The sequence below is a fragment of the Rattus norvegicus genome, chromosome 3 (assembly GCF_021556685.1).
Source record: "Rattus norvegicus strain SHRSP/BbbUtx chromosome 3, alternate assembly SHRSP_T2T, whole genome shotgun sequence".
NCBI lineage: Eukaryota > Metazoa > Chordata > Mammalia > Rodentia > Muridae > Rattus > Rattus norvegicus.
The window spans coordinates 12290743-12309120 of NC_141536.1; the positions used below are offsets into that span (position 1 = coordinate 12290743).

The 18378-nt window shown below is 47.9% G+C and overlaps 1 protein-coding gene across 19 annotated transcripts in view; it reads right to left on the minus strand.

The window, feature by feature from the left end:
• Window positions 1-18342, minus strand: part of Zer1 (zyg-11 related, cell cycle regulator) — a 36541-nt gene extending 18199 nt beyond the window's left edge. For 4 of the 19 annotated variants that reach the window (XM_087652647.1, XM_087652645.1, XM_087652646.1 and 1 more), the window contains exon 1: window positions 18311-18342. In XM_087652647.1, coding sequence (XP_087508773.1) covers window positions 18311-18332 — 22 coding nt within the window. In that variant the 5' untranslated portion in view covers window positions 18333-18342. 19 annotated transcript variants of the gene reach the window in all.
• Window positions 18343-18378: the final 36 nt, after the last annotated feature.

Here is an 18378-nt window from a genome sequence, read left to right on the forward strand (position 1 = left end):
CGATCCTCATGCGGGGACCGCGGCAGGTACATACATTCTCACACATACCTCGTAATGAAATTTAAAAATGTACTGTTTTTTTTTTTTTATAGATTTTTTTAAATTTATTTTATTCTATGTATGAGTTACACTGTAGCTGTCTTCACATACACCAGAAGAGGGCATCAGATCCCATTACAGATGGTTGTGAGCCACCATGTGGTTGCTGGAAATTGAACTCAGGACCTCTGGAAGAGCAGTCAGTGCTCTTAACCGCTGAGCCATCGCTCCAGCCCATGCACTAACTGTTTTAAGCAGTATACTATGTGATGGTCCCCAGAAGAGACCCTTGGACGTCCACTGACATTGCAGGGGACGATTACAGTACATTGACTGCCACAGAGCACTGAGAACACAGCCAGCTACTTGGATGACCTCACAGTGTGACAGGAAGGAGTCAGAAGCAAGAGGACACTGCGTTTGTTCTGGGTGCACTCCCTTCTGCTAATACGTAGGAGCTCTATGTTGGGATGGGCCTGCCTCTTTGGCAAGGGTGTGTGTGTGTGTGTGTGTGTGTGTGTGTGTGTGTGTGTGTGTGTGTGTGCATATGCGTGCGCACTTGAAGGAAGTTTCTGGGTACAGAAGGGCTCCGGGTCTTTCCTCTCAGTGGACTCACAGGTGTCTCCACTGTGAACACTCACAAGCATACTAGAGTTCTATAAAGAGATTAAAAATGGTTGACACCAGCCAGGCATGGTGGTGCATTCCTTTACTCCTAGAACTTGGGAGGCAGAGGCAGGTGGTTAACTATGAGTTCAAGGCCAGCTTGGTCTATACAAAAAGCTCCAGGTCAGCCAGGATTACACAGAGAGAACCTGTCTCAAACAACAAACCAAAACATTGGTACCAACCAAAGGGCCCCACACATGAAAGAGATCTGGATGCATTCCAGTGGTAAGTCGGTTAGTACAGTACCAACACTGACTGCACACACTGCAAACTGAACCTGCATATTACATTCAAGTGAGCAACAAACAATTCCTAGAGGCCGGAGAGATGGTACAGTAGTTCAGAGTGTGTACTGCTCTTGCAGAGAAGTGAAGCTTGGGTATGCCTGAGTACTATACTATATATAAACTCCTTGAACATCTGTGGATTTTGGTACCCAATCCAGTCTTGAATTCAATCCCTTGTGGATGCTGAACTTCAGACAAGTTTTAGTGTTATGGAGATGTAGTGCATTGGTACAGCCCATACTTACCATGTGAGAGATTTTGGGATTAATTCCCAACATGCCCCCAAAAGTACAGTCTCTATGGTCAGACAGACAGATCTCTCTCCTGACTCCATTTTGTCATTTACTCACAAACAGTGTTACTTCTCCAGAGCACAGTGTCCTCATCTGGAAGAAATGAAGATGATAATTCTTCTGCAAGGGCTGGAGGAGCTGGGGGACAGTGCTGGGAAAATGCTTCCCACGGCAGTCAGTGAGGTCTGGTCATGTTTGACAGATAGGACGTGCAAGCTCAGAGACTCAAGGCCACTCTGTACAAACTGGTCTCTATGGTTCCAGAGAATCATTCCTTAGAGTTCTCAACCTGGGTATCTCAACCCCTCTGGGTGGGTGGAATGATCCTTTCCCAGGGTCATCTAGGACCATTGGAAAGCACAGATGTTTACATTGTGAGTCATAAGAAGTAAAGTTGCAATGAAAAGAATTTTAAGATTGGGGGTTACCACAACATGAGGAATTATATTTGAGGGTCACAGTATTAAGAAGGTCAAGAACTACTATTATCTTAGTTCCAAAGGGGTATGGGCTTGGCTTTTGGGTACCATATCCACCCCTGAGCTGTTTTAGCTACTCGGGACACGAGGCAAGAGACAACACTGCCTGCACCAGGGAGGCTGGGATAGGAGGATCACTAGTTCAGGACCAACCTGAACAACTAGCAAAGCCCCGTATTAATAAAATAAAAATGGGGGCTGGAGAGGCAGCTCAGTGGTTAAGAGCACTTGCTGTTCTTCCAGAGGCCTTGGGTTCAATTCCTAGCATCTACACAGCAGCTCACAATTGTCTGTAACTCCAGTTCCCAGTGATCTGACATCTTCATATGAATATATATAAAATAAAATTAATTATTTAAAAAAAGGTGGGGTAGCTTAGTGGTAGAGCACTTGCCTAGAATGTGTAAGGCACTGGGTTCCATTATTTGGTGGGAAAAACTAAGAATCAGCCATTTGGGTTGGAGAGGTGGCTCAGCAGTTAAGAGCACAGACTGCTCTTCCAGAAGTTCTGAGTTCAATTCCCAGCACCCACACAGTGGCTCACAACCATCTGTAATGGGATCCGATGCCCTCTTCCGGTGTGTCTGAAGACAGTGACAGTGTACTCACATACATAAATAAACTAATCTTTAAAAAGAAAGCATCAGCTATTCTTTTCCTGTCGTTTTGTTTTAGGATTTATTTCATTTATTTTATAAACAAGATCTCACTATGAAGAGTTGATGGCATGGAATTCTCTAGATAAACCAGATGGCCTTGAGCTCACAGAGCTGTTAGAATTAAAGGCATGTGCCATTATGCCCTACAATTAGCTTCTGTTTCATGGGGAACGGGTGGCAGGGGGTGGGGGGATATGCTCACAAGTACATGGAGGTCAGAGAGAATGACAAACCCCAAAAGCTAGGGTTTTAGGTCACTGCCAGCTGCCTGATGCAGGTGCTGGGAAATGAGTTCAGCTATGGACATTCTTGAGCCACTGTGTGGCGCTGGGCCCCAAACAAGTGCTCTTACCTGCAGCGCCATCTCTCGGCCCGGGAAGAGCACACACTCTTACCTGCAGCGCCATGCACTGTAATTTTGACTTTTTTCCTTTAAAAGCTATTAGGATTGTTATAGCCCCCTTCAGCCAGGCTGCCCTCACTGCTGTCACGTAGGGTCTGTTCTCCCTGACACATGCCTCCCAGAAGCCCCATGCTTCAGCTGGCCCAGTGGAACACTCTCTGGGCATGGCACAAATGATGGGCTGCCTGGACATTCCTATGACCTTCCTCACTTGCAGGCCCTTCGGCCTGCTGGTACCAGAGGAAGCAGTATATTGAGGCCAGCCCTGCTTGGGACAGCTTTCTGGCTTCCTTAGTTCCTTGACTATCTCTAGCCTGCTTCCTCCACAGGATGGCAAGAGCCCCAGGCCTGGTCACCTGCAGCCCCACACTCTTACCTCCTCCGTCTGCTAGGACTGTACAGCTTCAACCAGTTGAGTGTCCTGCTCTACAGCACTGTCTGAGTTCCCTTACAGAGCCCATTCTACCACTCTGATGTCCTGGGAGGTACCCCTGCCCTGTTAGGAGGCTCTTGCTGCTTCCATGGGCCCACTCCAGGTGCCAGTTTATTTCTGGTTTCCTTGATAAACCCAGGACAGATGTCATGCTGCTGGCTTCTTTTCTTTCTTTTCTTTTGCTTTTGTTTTTTTTAAGACAGAGTTTCTCTGTGTAGCCCTGGTTGTCTTGGAACTAGATCTGTAGACCAGGCTAGCCCTGCAGGCTGACTGCTCCTGCAGTAATCATGGACCTCACCATGAACTACTGAAGACACAGGTCCTATATTGAGCAAACCAGACAAAGTCCTGCCTTTATGAAACATTCTGGCACTAGAAGGAGACAATCAGCTACCTAAAAAGAACACAGATACAGTCACATCTCAGGAACAGTGCTCTGAAGGACAGGGGAAGGGCCGGTGTCACTCTGAGCTAGATCATCAGGGAAGGTTTGATATTTTAGTTAAGATGGCAGAGATGAGCCCTAGCTAACCTCTGAAGGTTCAAGGTAGGAACCCAAGTGCAATGGCTGAGAGCTGAGGTACAAAGGATAGCGACACCAAGAGCCAGGCTCTGGCTCCTGGGAAATGAACACAGGTGGTACTAAGTACTAAGCGTGGGACTTGGGGCAGGGAAGTTTCAATAACAAAGGCCATGGGGTTGGGGATTTAGCTCAGTGGTAGAGCACTTGCCTAGAAAGCGCAAGGCCCTGGGTTCGGTCCCCAGCTCCGAAAAAAAAGAAAAAAGAAAAAAAGAAGAAAAAAAAAATAACAAAGGCCATGGCTGGAGCCACGGGGACTCGCAGGATGTGAGTCTCGTGAGGCTGGGCATAAATTCACTGCCCCCAGAACACTGAATTCTTGTGGGCCACAGCAGAACCTCGTGAATGGCTGGGAAAGAACCACCTTTTCTGCAGGGCTGAGCCCTGGCCCTAGGGAGCTACCCTACTTTAGCTGGGCTGTGCCCACGGAAGGGACACCAAATCAGCTTCCCAGAGGCCTCTAGAAAACAGACTGGTGAGTGGTCACCTGTGTTCATCTCCTCCAGGAGCCAACCCTGTAGCTTGAAGGTGTGGGTGTAGGGTGTCCTGGGTGAGCTGGGGAGGAAGGGGAGCTGCCCTCATCTGGGACCAGAGTCTAGAGGCTCACGACACCCTATCATTCCACCCCTTGGAGCCCTTACCGATTTTCACTCTCAAGGCAGGTTCCAGCCATCTGGAATTCTGGCAATTGGGGACAGTTTGGACTCTGATATTGATAGACTACCAGAGGAGGAGAACCCCATGTCTCTTTTCTTCTCACAGGCTCTTTAAGACATGCTGGGGGAAGGGCAGGGGGAGAAAAGATTGAGAGAAACAACAGCAGCCCAGGCAGCCACCCCCGCGGTACCACCTCCGTCCTCTGTGCTTCCAGATACATGCCCAGCCCCTTCCAGAATTTACTTCCTACAGTTTCTTATTTAACCAGCCAGACGGCAAAGCCCAGTATTCTGTACCAATAGAGACCTATTCATTTGCATAACAATTTGTCTGTGACCCTCCCCCCAGCTGCCAGCTCCAGAGGACCGACTGGCGACTTACACCCACACCCACATCCTCAGTGCCTACTAGTGCCTGGCATTTAGGCGGAACAAAGGTTTGCTGTTGACAGTATTACCTCACGATGGCACTCTGAGGTAGAGACCACTTGTCATTTGCTGAAGAAGACACCAGAACCACGACTATCATAGAGGAGCCTGGGGCAGCAACACTGTAAATCTAAACCGCTCACCAATCACACTGTTCCGTTTACCCGGCAAACCAGCTAAGAGAGAGAGTTAGTTGGGCATGGTGGTGCACACCTTTAGTCCAAGTGCTTGGGAGGCAGAGGCAGGGGGGTCCCTCTGAGTTGGAGGCCAACCTGGTCTACAGAAAGTTCTAGGGCATTCAGGGCTGTTACACAAAAGAAACCCTGTCTCAAAAATAAAAAAATAAAATAAAATAATAAAGAAATAAAAGAGAAAGAGAGTAACCAAAGCTCAGAGGAGGAAGCAAGGGGCCATAGCAACATCTCAACACCTAGGGACAGAGAATCTGGGGAACCAGAGGCTCTAAACCTTGGAGCGGTGCCTACCCTGTGAAATGTTAGCCCATGAGCTCTGGAACGCTCTTTATAGAGGCTGAATGCTTTCGAGGAAGGAATGAGTCCTGGGCTGGAGATTAGAGAGAGAAGTGCAGGTGAGGAGTAGAGATAGACGTCTACAGAGGCTATGCCTACAGGTCATGGTGCTGGGAAGACACAGAATGGTGGAGGACTGCACAGACCCAGCAGGCTGTTGGTATTTCTCCTGATAAAGAAGCAGTGAACACACACTGAGGAAGGACGGACCTGGGGCAGGTTGGTTGTGCAAACTTCCTAATGCCCACCTGCTTACCCTGGCTATACACCAGCTCCCTCCATCTGCCCAGGAGGCAGGGGTCTATCTACAGCCTGCAGGTGTGGCGCTGAGGCTGCAAGCCGAGCCTCTGCAGTCTGTATGTAGATGCATGCTCTCTGCTCAGTAGGTCAGACCTGGGGTTTCTGGCTTTCCAGGTTTGTTCCCTGTGGTGCCACCTATGGGGACTTAGGCAAGCCTCACTTCCTCTTCTCTGCCATCACTACCTCCTTACAACTCCAAGCATCCTTGTGCACTGACCATAGATGATCTGGTTTTGTGGTAATAATTCTATGGGGATCACGGACCAGGGCTAGAAGCTTCCTAAAAGTAGAAACCCTGCCCGAGTCACAGGACCTCCATTATATATTAATGAGTGAGTGTCAGGCTAGCTGGGATCCTCCCATCTGTCTCTCCATCTCTGGGATTACAAGTGCAGGTCACCAGATGGCTTTTGTATATGGGTGCTGGGGATTGGATGCAGGTCCTCATGTTTGCAAGCATGCTTACTCTCTGAGCCACATCCCCAGCTCTTTGCCCACTTCTGAAGCCAGAAACCCAGCTCCAGGGAATGAACCGGGTTTGATGCTGGTCCGCAAAGAGATGACTCCACAGGGGTCTCTGAGCTAACATTTCTGGAATCAAGAGCTGAAGCACTGAGACTAAACAAAACCCACCCACCAAAGGCAGAGGTCTGCAAGATGCTCAGTGGTTAACGGTGCCACCTGCCAAGACTGAAAACCTGAGTTTGAGCCCCGGGTCCCTCATGGTCGAATGAGAACCCACTCTCATAAATTGTCCTCAGACTTCCGCGAATGTGCTGTGGTACCTCAGTAACTGTTAAAAGCAAACAAACACCCAGAGGCAAAGAGTAGCCCTGTGCATGGTGGGCCCTCGCTGCTCCTGCATGAACCCAGTGGCACGAACTGTAACGAGAAGTATTCTTCACCATGGCAAGCATGAGTGAAGGACAAACTCTTCTCTGACCAGTGTCTCTCCAGAGTCAGCAGGGGCAGGAGGACACCATTCTCAGTGTAACGCAGGGAAAACCGAGGTCCGAAGGGAGGGACAGATTCACATAAATATATACAGTAAGCTGGCAGCAGAACTGTGCGAGACTCTGGTTCACCACATGGCTAGTTTGGGGTTCTGGTCAGAGAAGCTTGCTCTGCCATTGAGGCTCCTGTCTTCTAAGCGCTAACTTTACATATTTATACGTTACTTAGTTTTTGTGGTACATGGGATGCATGCCAGGCAAGCGTTCTGTTACTCAGCCATATCCTTTGCCCCAGGCCTTGCATTCTCAAATCCTCTGGTCCTGCTCAGCTGACAGCACAGGCCTGATGACAGACAGGCTCAAGGGGTGAGGAGGAAGATCTGGAGTTAGTCTTCTCAAAGGCTGCAAATTTTCAGGACCCACAGCCTCTACCTGAAATCTGACCACACACTCAGTGCCACAGATAGGCCCAACAATGGTCCTTTCCAATCTGTCTGGAAGACATCATTTTGCTTACATTATGTTACAGAATGGGGATTTTCAGGGCTTGGATTTCAAAAGTCCTCTTTGGGCGGGCTAGAGAGACGGCTCAGTGGTTAAGAGCACTGACTGCTCTTCCAGAGGTCCTGAGTTCAATTCCCAGCAACCACATGGTGGCTCACAGCCATCTGTAATGGGATCTGATGCCCTCTTCTGGTGTGTCTGAAGACAGCTACAGTGTACTCATATAAATAAAATAATAAATACATCTAAAAAAATCATCTTTAGGTCAGGCATGGTGGTACACACATATAATCTGCCGGAATTATATCAGGGGGCAGGTCAATCCCTATGAATTCAAGACCACACTGTTTTACACAGTAAGACTGAAGCCAACCTTATCTACATGAGACTGCTTCAAAATACACACAAACATGCGCGCGCACACACACACACACACACACACACACACACACACACACACACGGGCCACCAGCTGGAGTTGGTGGCTCATGTTTGAAGTCCTAGCCTTTGGGATGCTGAGGAGAACTGCTGAGTTCAAGGTCAGTCTGGGCTACACAGGGAGTTGTCAGTCTCACTACAGAATGAAAACTTATCTAACAAACAAAACAAAACGAAAATCAAGGCCAAGTTTGCAGATACCCTGAAGAATAGACCATGTGATAGGTGTCACAGAATTCTAGCTTCCTCCAGTACTGTTACAAATCCTGAGCCAGCGGGGTCAGACAGAACTGGTGATGCCACAAGCCAAAGCTAGAAACAAGGGTTGCAGGGCTGTATGATGGGAAGATCCTTACTGTCATATACCACACTGCCACACATGCACCTGTAGCTTAGCAGTCCTATTCTACAAATGGAAAGACTGAGGCAGAAGGTCACTCGCTCACATTCTAACAACAAGGAAACAGCAGTGTGACACGACTTTCCCACAGTGCAATTTTTTTTTCCTTAAGATTTCTGTCATGGATGGTCAGTACAGACAGCAAGAGAGCTCTTAGAACACAAAGCTGAAGTACAATGGCCATTTATCACCTCAGACAATTTTGATTCTTCTCCAACATTTCAAAAATTACAGCCCTGCATCACAAGCCAGCCCCTAATATGTTCCCGGCTGTTATTTGTTCTCAACTGATTTCCTTGCCACCCACTCTGCCTCCTCCATTCTGACCCAAGTGGGTTCTCTTGCCACCACGGGACCTTTGCACCTGCTGCTGAATGCTGCGCCCCCGGAAAGCTGTAATGATTTTCTACCTCACTTATCTCTGGTCAGACAGCAACCTTATCTGAGACCTTCCCTGACCACATTGGATACAAAGGTCCCAGTGTCTGTCTGTTTACGTGTCTTCGTGACACCTATTACTAGCTAACATGTACGTTCATTTGTCGAGTAAGCCAAAGCACAGCGACCCTGATTCACATCTAACAAGCACCAACTGGTCTGAGCATAGCTTCCTGTGACCCCTTCAATGCTATGGTCACTCTAACTAACTCGAAGCCCGAAGAGAACTGTTCTGTCAGAAACATCATTGAGCCAGCTTTTCCCAGGCATTAGGCGCCCCCTCCCCCAACGCCACCCCCAACCCACCCTTGCCCCTGTCACACACACAAGGCACGAGCAAGCACGGGAGATCTTTGACTGGTTAAAGCGCAGCTGAATTAAGTTCAACCCAGAGCTAGCCAGGCAGGTCAGTTTCAGTTTCACCTCACCTATGGGAGCCATTGGTCTTCAGCCTGCAAGCCCACCTGCTCTTTTCCGACCCTGTTGCACTATCTTGTTCCTTGGCATCCCATTTTGGGAGCTGATCCAGGAGCCAAGCCATCCCTAAGCTTTAAGCAGCACGGCTTGGGGGTTGGGAGGAGACCTAAACTCATCCAACAGGTAGGAGGGGCAGAGGCCGGCCTTCTAAGCCCTACGTTGAGCCCCCATCTTGCAAGGGCGAGCGTCGTTCTCAACGAGAGAGCTCAATTTTCAAGGCAAGATCCTCCGACCTGGGCGGCAGGCGACGAGCGCCATCCCACCTCTGGCCTGTGGTGGACCTCTGCAAGGAGTCGCAGCGACAATGCTTAGACCCTGAGGCAGGAGGTAGAGAAGGATGCAGGTACGTCTCTTGGCTCCGCGTTTAGGACATACCCTAGGAGGGGGCGGCCCTCAACGGGGAGACAGGATGCTTCGCAGGCTTACAAGCGGAGGCTGCGGCCCGGGGGAATCCGCGGCCAATGCGCCGCAGGAGGTCGGATCCGATCTCGGTCCGGGTCAGCGGGGCGGGGCAGGGCAGGAAAGCTGCGACTAGAGCCCGGAACGGAGGCCGTTCCCTTGCCCTCGGGCCGCCGGCTGGGCTGAGGGCCGCCGGCTGGGCTGAGGGCCGCCGGCTGCTGGCTCCGGGCCCAGCCCCTCCCCCCGATCCTGCTCCGACGGCTTGGAGAGCCTGTGGCTGCGGGTGTGCTGTCAACAAAGCGTCACTTCCGGGCCGCCCCTTAGCAACAGAGGAGGGGTTCCCCCGTCTTGTCCCGCCGCGAACGTGGGCGGTGCTGCTGAAGGTTCCGGGCCTTCTGGGCTGCTCCTGCCCAAGCTGAGGCCTGCCTGAGTCCCCACGTTTGCCTTCAGGGTTCTTTCTAGCGAGGGGCTAGCTCGCAGGAACTGGTTCAGGACAGGATTAACTCCATCTTACCTAGTTAGTGCTGACTCACCCAGCGCCCAACCCGACGTCTTTTGGGCGGTCTCTACGTAGCCACCACATTGCCCCTCAGTGTGCTCCTCCTCCTTTCCTTCACGAAAAGGGCCATTCACCGGGGAGCTGTCAGATAGCAAGATTGAGGCTGTTCTTAGCCACTGCACTTTCTTCCAGTCACCAAGGATCTCTTGACAGTTGTTTCTCTCTTCCTCCAATAGTGCCCTACTGTCCATCATTTTATCTTTCAAAAAATATTTTTAATTATGTGTATATGTGTGAGTGGAGGTTTATGCACGTGAAGGCAGCTGCCTGCTGAGGACAAAAATCCCGGAGCCCATGAGTTACAGGTAGTCGTAAGCCCGACAAAGTAGGTGCTAGGAACCGAACAATCTCTCTAGCCTATATTTCCTTACTTTTCATTTTAAGACAATTTTTTCCCATTTATTTACATGTGTGCATGCATATGTACATGTGTAGGAGATCAGAGAACTGTTTGCTGTTTTCTCTACAACCACCATGTTGGTTCCAGGGATCGAACTCGATCCTCACTGGCCCCTATCACTGTTTCTTCTCCTGATTTCTACTTTAGCCTCCGAACACAAATCCCTTCATTCCTTCTGCAGTCCCACAATCCCAGAATGCATTTTCTAAAACATAAATCTCATTAGGGCATCCAGACTTTCTTCATCTACCCTCTCTTCTTACCCAGCCCCTCAGGAAACTGCTTCCTTCTGGTCTCCTGTACAAACAGTCCACAGTTTAAATCAGTTTGGGCTCTTTTCATCTCTGTTTCTAGCTAGGCTCAAACAATCAGGTGGTGAGCTTAAACACTTTTCTTACTGCCATCCACATCTGGTAAACTAACAACACTTTTTGCTTGAGGAGCTCCCTGGAGTGGAGTTAGGGAGGTCCTGTGGCATACAAGAATTCTACCACTGAGCTATTTTCTTTTCAAAATATAAAAAAGGATCCATACACCTTAACCTCGCACTTAGGAGACAGCAGATTTCTGTTAGTTTAAGGCCAACCTGGTAGGCCAACTACAAAGGTAGTTCCTGGACAGCCAAGGCTACACACATCTCTAAAACAAAAAACAAACAAAAAAGGAGGAAAAAAAAAAAAGAAAGTAGATGCCTTTAGCAAGAAGGTAAGCAAGTCAAAATAGCTTCAGGAAGTCCCTGAAACTAACCAGATTCACTAAGTCCCTCTCTGCCAGAGTAAAGAATAAAAAACAGAGTTCTTAGACCAGCTGAGCTGCAAAGAAGATACTGAGACCAGACCAGCCACATGGAAGAAGAGGAAACCAGCTGAGCTGCTACAAGAGATTTACACCAGAGTCAGGTGGAAAGGATCTCTCCAACCTGCTGAACTGCCTGCAGGCTGTGCAGTGTGCTATCGGTTCCCAGCTTTTGTGAGCTGTCACTTATGCTGAGATAGATGTGCCTTAGTCATGCCACTGCCTCTGAGTCATTTCTGTCCCTGTGATAAAACCCAATAGCTCACCAACCTGCACTGTGGTGGTATACTTTGTTCTGTCCCGAGTTCCCTATCTGGGGTAATATGTTTACTTTCTAGGAGAAGTTTCGTCACACAACACCTTGTGTATGGCAACCCTAACTCAGCAGTATATTGAGACAATTCTACATGCATGACTGTCTTAGTTTAGGGTCACTACTGCTGTGATGAAACACCATAACCAAAAGCGAGCTGGGGAGGAAAAGGTTTATGGGGCTCACTCTTCCACATCACAGTCCTTGAAAGAAGTCAGAGCAGGAACTCAAATGCCAGAAGCCTGGAGACTGGAGTCGATGCAGAGGTCATGGAGGAGGCTGGAGTTGATCAGAGGTCAGAGGTCATGGAGGAGGCCAGAGATGATGCAGAGGTCAGAGGTCACTTGCTTGCTCAACTTTGTTGGTTGTTTTATTTTGGACAAGGTTTCTCTATGTAGCTCTGTCTCACTCTGTATATCAGGCTGGCCTTGAACTCAGAGATCCCCTGCCCCTGCCCCTGCCCCTGCCTCCCAGGTGCGGGATTGAAGACATGAGCCACTACAGTGGGCTATGTGTCTAAATTTTTTTTTAAAGATTTTATTATATATGTACACTGAAGCTGTCTCCAGACACACCAGAAGAGGGTGTCAGATCCCATTACAGATGGTTGTGAGCCACCATGTGGTTGCTGGGAATTGAATTCAGTTCCTCTGGAAGAACAGTCAGTGCTCTTAACCACTGAGCCATCTCTCCAGCCTGTGTCTAAATTTTTATGGAGGCATTTTCTCAATGGAGGCTCCCTCCTTTCAGATGGCTCTCTCTTGTGTCTAGTTGACATTAAACTAGCCAGGACGGTGACAAGTGAGATTTACTCCTGGAGTTCAAAGACGGGGTCAGTCATTCTAACACGGGGCATTGGCATACGAAGGAGAAAAGCTACCTTCTTCAACTGAGGAGCATCCAAATTAAAGTAAAAACACAGTGGAGTAATTAATACCATTTCATGATTAAAAGGAGATTTAGGGGGTTGGAGAGGTGGCTCAGCGGTTAAGAGCACTGACTGCTCTTCGAGAGGTCCTGAGTTCAATTCCCAGCACCGACATGGTGACTCACAACCATCTGTAATGAGAACTGATGCCCTCTTCTGGTGTACTCAACATATATAAAATAAATAAAATCTTTAAAAAAAAATTCAGGTTGGAGGTTCTCACCCCACCTGGCTGTGTTCCTAGTACTTGGGTAGAGGCAGGAAGATCACCTAATGGTGTTCCAGGTCATACTTGGCTACACAGAGGTCACTGCAGGCTACCTGAGATCTTGACCTTCTGACTTTGAGGCTAGCCTGGTCTATATAGAGTTTCTGGCCAGTCATGGTTATATGGTAAGACACTGTCTCAAAAAAACAAGTCAAACAAAAACTCCTTATAGTTAAGTAGAGACAGAAAAAAAAATTCATAATATCATGAAGGCTAAATAAAAAATCAGGGTTGGGGGTTGGGGATTTAGCTCAGTGGTAGAGCGCTTGCCTAGGAAGCGCAAGGCCCTCGGTTCGGTCCCCAGCTCCGAAAAAAAGAACCAAAAAAAAAAAAAAAAAAAATCAGGGTTGACATCGTTCTGTGAAAAATGGAGTTTCTCCTCTAAAGGTCAGGGAAAAGACACCCCCTTCCGTCTACTGCACACAGAGTTACGCATTTGTGTAGCTGCTGTTGGGCTATTTTGTGTGTTCTTGCGTACCCCCTCTCCATCCCCCCCTCAACACTAGATAAGAGAAAAAGGATGAGAGGAGAAGGAAAGAGATCCCTGAATAAAGTCAAGGGAGCAACATGATCATAAAATTCCTGCCCGCTGACTAGGGGTGCCGCGTTCCCGGGGGCAAGTTTGATCTTTGCTGTCAGGATATCTAATTTCTTCTTGCTTATTCGTGCGTGACTAAGTAACAAACCACAACCCACCCCGCCTCTCCGGGCCTGAGCGATAATATATCCTCTGAAAAGTCCCCAGAATTCCAATCTTCGCACCGTCATGGAAATTATCTGCAGCTGGAGATCAGCGCCACCCATGCTAGAGCATGAGGCAAATCATTGTCAGCTGCTGTGGTCATCCCAAGCAGAGCCATAGCCCACACCTGGGATTAAAACAAAAACACATTCTTACAATATTTCTGTAGATATCTTTTTAAGACTTACTGATTTATTATGTATACAGCACTCTACCTGCATGTATGCTGCAGGCCAGAAGAGGGCACCAGATCCCATTACAGATGGTTGTGAGCCACCATGTGTTTGCTGGGAATTGAACTCAGGACCTCTGGAAGAGGAGGGGCCAGTGCTCTTAACCGCTGAGCCATCTCACCAACCCGTATTTCTGTGTTTCTTAAAAAAGCCAAAATTGCCACTATACATCCTCAACAGCATAGATTTAAAAAAAAGGGGAGGAGGGGAAGAAAGAAAAAAGAAATGTGATTTGGTAAACCTTATTTCACAACATGTGAGAGCTAATAAATCCAGTGAAATTGTAAGCTACGATATAGAACATAAAACCTGTTGATTGCTTTGTACGATCTGAAAATATTTAAAAGCCTAATGGATTTGTCAGCACATGATTTTGATCCAGGAGGCAGAGGTTAAGAGGATCTCTGTGTGTTTGAGACCAGTCTGGCCATATATTGCGTAAATAAATGATAAATAAATAAATACATAAATAAATCTTATTAAATGAATTTTTGTGGGCCAGGCATTGTGCCATATACCTTTTTATCCTAGCACTCACTCCTGAAGCAAAAGCAGGCATATCTCTGTAGGTTCAAGGCCAGCCTGGTCTACATAACAATTTCTAGAAGTGCCATGGAGGGGGATGGTAACTGTCCGTTCAGATGCCAGAGGTTAATGTTGGGTATTCTCCTCCATCACTGTTTTTGGAGACAGGTTTCTCACTGAACCTGGAAGTTCGTGAATCTGAATTTGCCACAACTCCAGACTCTGCACAGGTGCTGGGGGTCTTAACTCAGTGGTTGGGGTTTACTTAGAAGGCAGGCACTTTACTCAGGGAGCTACCTCTCCATCCTGCCACATCAGCAGAGCTTGGTTATGGAAACCTAACTGGGTGGAGAGGGATTGCCGAAAGGACAGACATACATTCGGAAAAGCTAGAACTGGGAGACTAGAGCAGCAACTATGCCTAATAGCCTGGCATCTTGGCCATTCTAGTATGTGTCACCCAAGGAAAGGAGTCCAGTTATGAGCCTGACCTGTACTGGAAAGGTTCCCTGTCCCCACGTGTCTGAGGCATCGGGTCCTTGACATCGTTCATGCCCGTGTTCACAGTACACGTGTCTCTGGGCCTCTTCAGCTCCCCACAACAGTGCGACAGTTAAAAGTGCCTGTTGTTCTCACTGAGGGCCAGGGTTGGTTCAGTTCCCAACACCCACACAGCAGCTCTGACTTCAGTTCCAAGGGATCCCATGCCCTCGTCTGACTTCCTTGGGCACCAGGCATGCATGTGGTGCACATACATACAGGAAGGCAAAACACTCATATAAATAAAATAAAACTATGTAAAAGTTAGCCAAAGAAGTGAAACAAAAAGTACAAACAACTGCTAAAGGAAATTAAAGACACACTGATGGAAAGACATCCCATGCTTACTGGTTGGAAAGCTCAGGACTGTCAGGGTGACAGTGTTACCCAAACTGATCTACAAGCAAGTACACTCTTTCAAAACTCTTAATAGCAGTTTAAAAGAAAAAAGAGCAAAACCTGAAGCTGGAGAGATGGCTGAGCAGCGAAGAGCACTGGCTGCTCTTCCAGAGGTCCTGAGTTCAATTCTCAGTGACCACATGGTGGCTCACAACCATCTGTAATGGGATCTGATGCCCTCTTCTGGTGTGTCTGAGGACAGCGACAGTGTACTCACATACATACATACATACATACATTAATTAATTAATTCTTTTTTAAAAACAGTGAAACTCATCAGGCCTTGTGAGGTGTGTTTGTAATACCAGCACACGGAGGCAGAGACCTGAGTATCAGGAATTCGAGCTAACTTTTGCTATATAGTGAGTTTGAGCTACAGGAGAACCTGTCTCAAAATAACCAAGGAAAAAATGGAAGAAGGGAAGGAAGAAGGAAAGATTCGCCTCAAGCCAGGCAGTGGTGAGTGGTGGCACACGCTTTTACTCCCAGAGCTCGGAACACAGAGGCAGGAGTCCGATCTGTGGGTTCAAGGCCAGCCTGTTCTACAGAGTGAGTTCCAGGACAGCTAAGCCACACAGTGAAACCCAGTCTCAAAACCAAAATAAAACAAAAGAAAAGAAAAAGGAAGCTTGAGGGGCAGGAGAGGTGACTCAGTGGTTAGAGCACTGACTGCTCTTCCAGAGGTCCTGAGTTCAATTCCCAGCAACCACATGGTGGCTCACAACCATCTGTAATGAGATCTGATGTCCTCTTCTGGCCTGTAGGTGCATACATGCAGGCAGAAAGCTGTATGATGTATACATAATAAATAAATGTTAAAAAAAAAAAAGAAAAGAAAAGAAAAAGGAAGCTTGAAAGACTTGCCTGGATATTCATTCGGAAGATCAAGGTTCACAGAGAAGAGCTGACTTGAAAAAGTGAACAGAGTTAGTGGTGGATTCAGACCAGTGAGAGCAGGTAGAGCGAGCGGGGAGAGCAGAGGTGGTCAGCAGATAAGAGCACTGCTGTCCTAGTGAGAATTCGAGGCTGCTTTCCAGACCCACGTGGCTCATGACCACCTGTAACTCCAGCTGCAGGGGACCCCCTGCCCTCGTCTGCCTTCACCAGGCACCGGCATGCATGTGCACAGACATACATGCAGGCAAACACCTATACACATACAAATAAATAAAATTATAAAACAATAAAAGTAGTAAGTTTGGGTGCCCAACTAACAAAGGGTGGGTGTGGTGTTTGAACAGGAATGGCCCCCAGATTCACATGTTTGAATGCATGGCCATAGGGGGTGACACTGTTAGGAGGTGTGGCCATGTTGGAGGAAGTGTGTCACTGTGGAGGCAGGGCTTTGAGGCCTCATATATGCTCAAGCTAGGACCATTGTGTTTCAGTCCCCCTTTGCTGCATGCTGATCAAAATGCAGAACTCTCACTTTCTCCAGCACCATGTCTGCTGCATGCTGCGTGCTACCATGAAGATAAGGGACTTAAACCTCTGAACCTGCAAACCAGCCTTGGTCATGGTGCCTCTCTTCACAGCGATAGAAATCCTAAGACAGTAGTGATATGGTGAGTAACTCTGCTTATCTAATAAATTAGAGCAAAAAACTCTAAGGGGCCAGATTGAGGAATATGAGAGACTTTGGAGCTTTGGACTAGAAAAGCATACACCTGCTCTACTGGCCAGTGAAGTGTTAGTGGACAGGGACATGAGAACAAGAGGAGTTGAAAAATCATGCTGTCCAACATGAAAGTCTTCATTGGTTCTTGGGAAAAAATTAAGAACTAAGTACAGTTATGAATGTATGTGTTTGTGTGTGTGTAGGGAAGATTGAGAATTTCTGACATCTTACCCTTTCCTCCCTCCTCTTTACTTTTTTTTTTCTTTTCTTTTTTTTGGAGCTGGGGACCGAACCCAGGGCCTTGCGCTTGCTAGGCAAGCGCTCTACCACTGAGCTAAATCCCCAACCCCTCCTCTTTACTTTTTAATTTAATTTTAATATTTATTTATTTATTCAGGCAGGGTTTATGTAACAATAGCTCGGGCTATTCTGGAACTCACTGGGTTCCTGAAATCGATTTGTAACCAGGCTGGCCTTGAACTCACAGATATCCACTTGCCTTTGCCTCTCGAGTGCTGGGACTGAAGGCGTGCACCGTTATGACCAGTTGTGTTTTTTAAATAAAAAAATATTGTGTGTGGGGCAGGTGCTGAAGAAATAGTTTAGCAGTTAAGAGCTCTGGTTGCTATTACAGAGCGTCTAGTTCAATCCCCAGCACCCAAATGATGGCTCACCACCATCTACAACATCAGTTCCAGAGGATCCAGCATCCTCTTCCAACCTATAGGCAGGTAAGTGGTGCACAGACATACATGCAGGCAAAGCACCCATACACATAATTTAAAAAAGAAACTGTGTTCAAGTATGTGCAAATATGTGTAAGAGTAATGTGTGTGTAGGGGGCCCTGACTTAAAGGTCAGTTGCCTTCCTTGGTGGCTCTCCCCTTTTCTCGCTGAAGCTAGTTCAGCGAGTCATTTTACCGTCTCCACCTTGCACATTCCCACCCCTCTTGACAGCTCTTTCATGAATTTTGTGGTTCCAAACCCCAGTGCTCATGACCCCATGCAAGCGCTTTATTCCCCCGAGCATCAACAGTGAACTTACTTCTAGTAGATGACCTTGAACTTCTGATCTTCCTGTCTCCACCTCTCAAATGCTGGGATTACTGGCATGCATCCCCAAGTTCAACTACAAGGAGTGCTGAACATGAAACCTGGCTTCGTGGATGCTAGGCAAGCACTTTACCAACTGAGTTATGCCCTCAGTTCCTATTTTTCCTTTTCTATTGCTTTGGAATTGTGCAATTACAGAGATTCTACTTTGGGGGTGGGGGAAGGTGGCACAGGGTTTCTCTGTGTGGCTCTTGCTCTCCTGGAACTCGGTAGGTCAGTCTGGCCTCGAACTCAGAGATCTTCCTGCCTCTAGCTCCCGAGTCCTGAAATTAAAGACGTGAGCTACCACCGTCCGGCTTGCCCAAAGTCAAGAAAACCCTGAGCTGTACTCCGGATTATTCCAGAGGTACATACTGAGCAACGGGGTCATTTCCATAAGAACACGGTATTGCACTAGACCACACCCGGGGACTGAGTCTAGTTCACCAAAGAACTGCGCCGCAGTTAATGACAGGGAGTGAGAGATTGACAAGTGTATTCCGTAGACAGAAACTGAGGGCGGAAGACTCACAGCCAGCGGGATCACGGGCCATCCGGAAGCTCAGCGGAGGGGTTTGCCTGGCCTTAAAGAAACCCCGC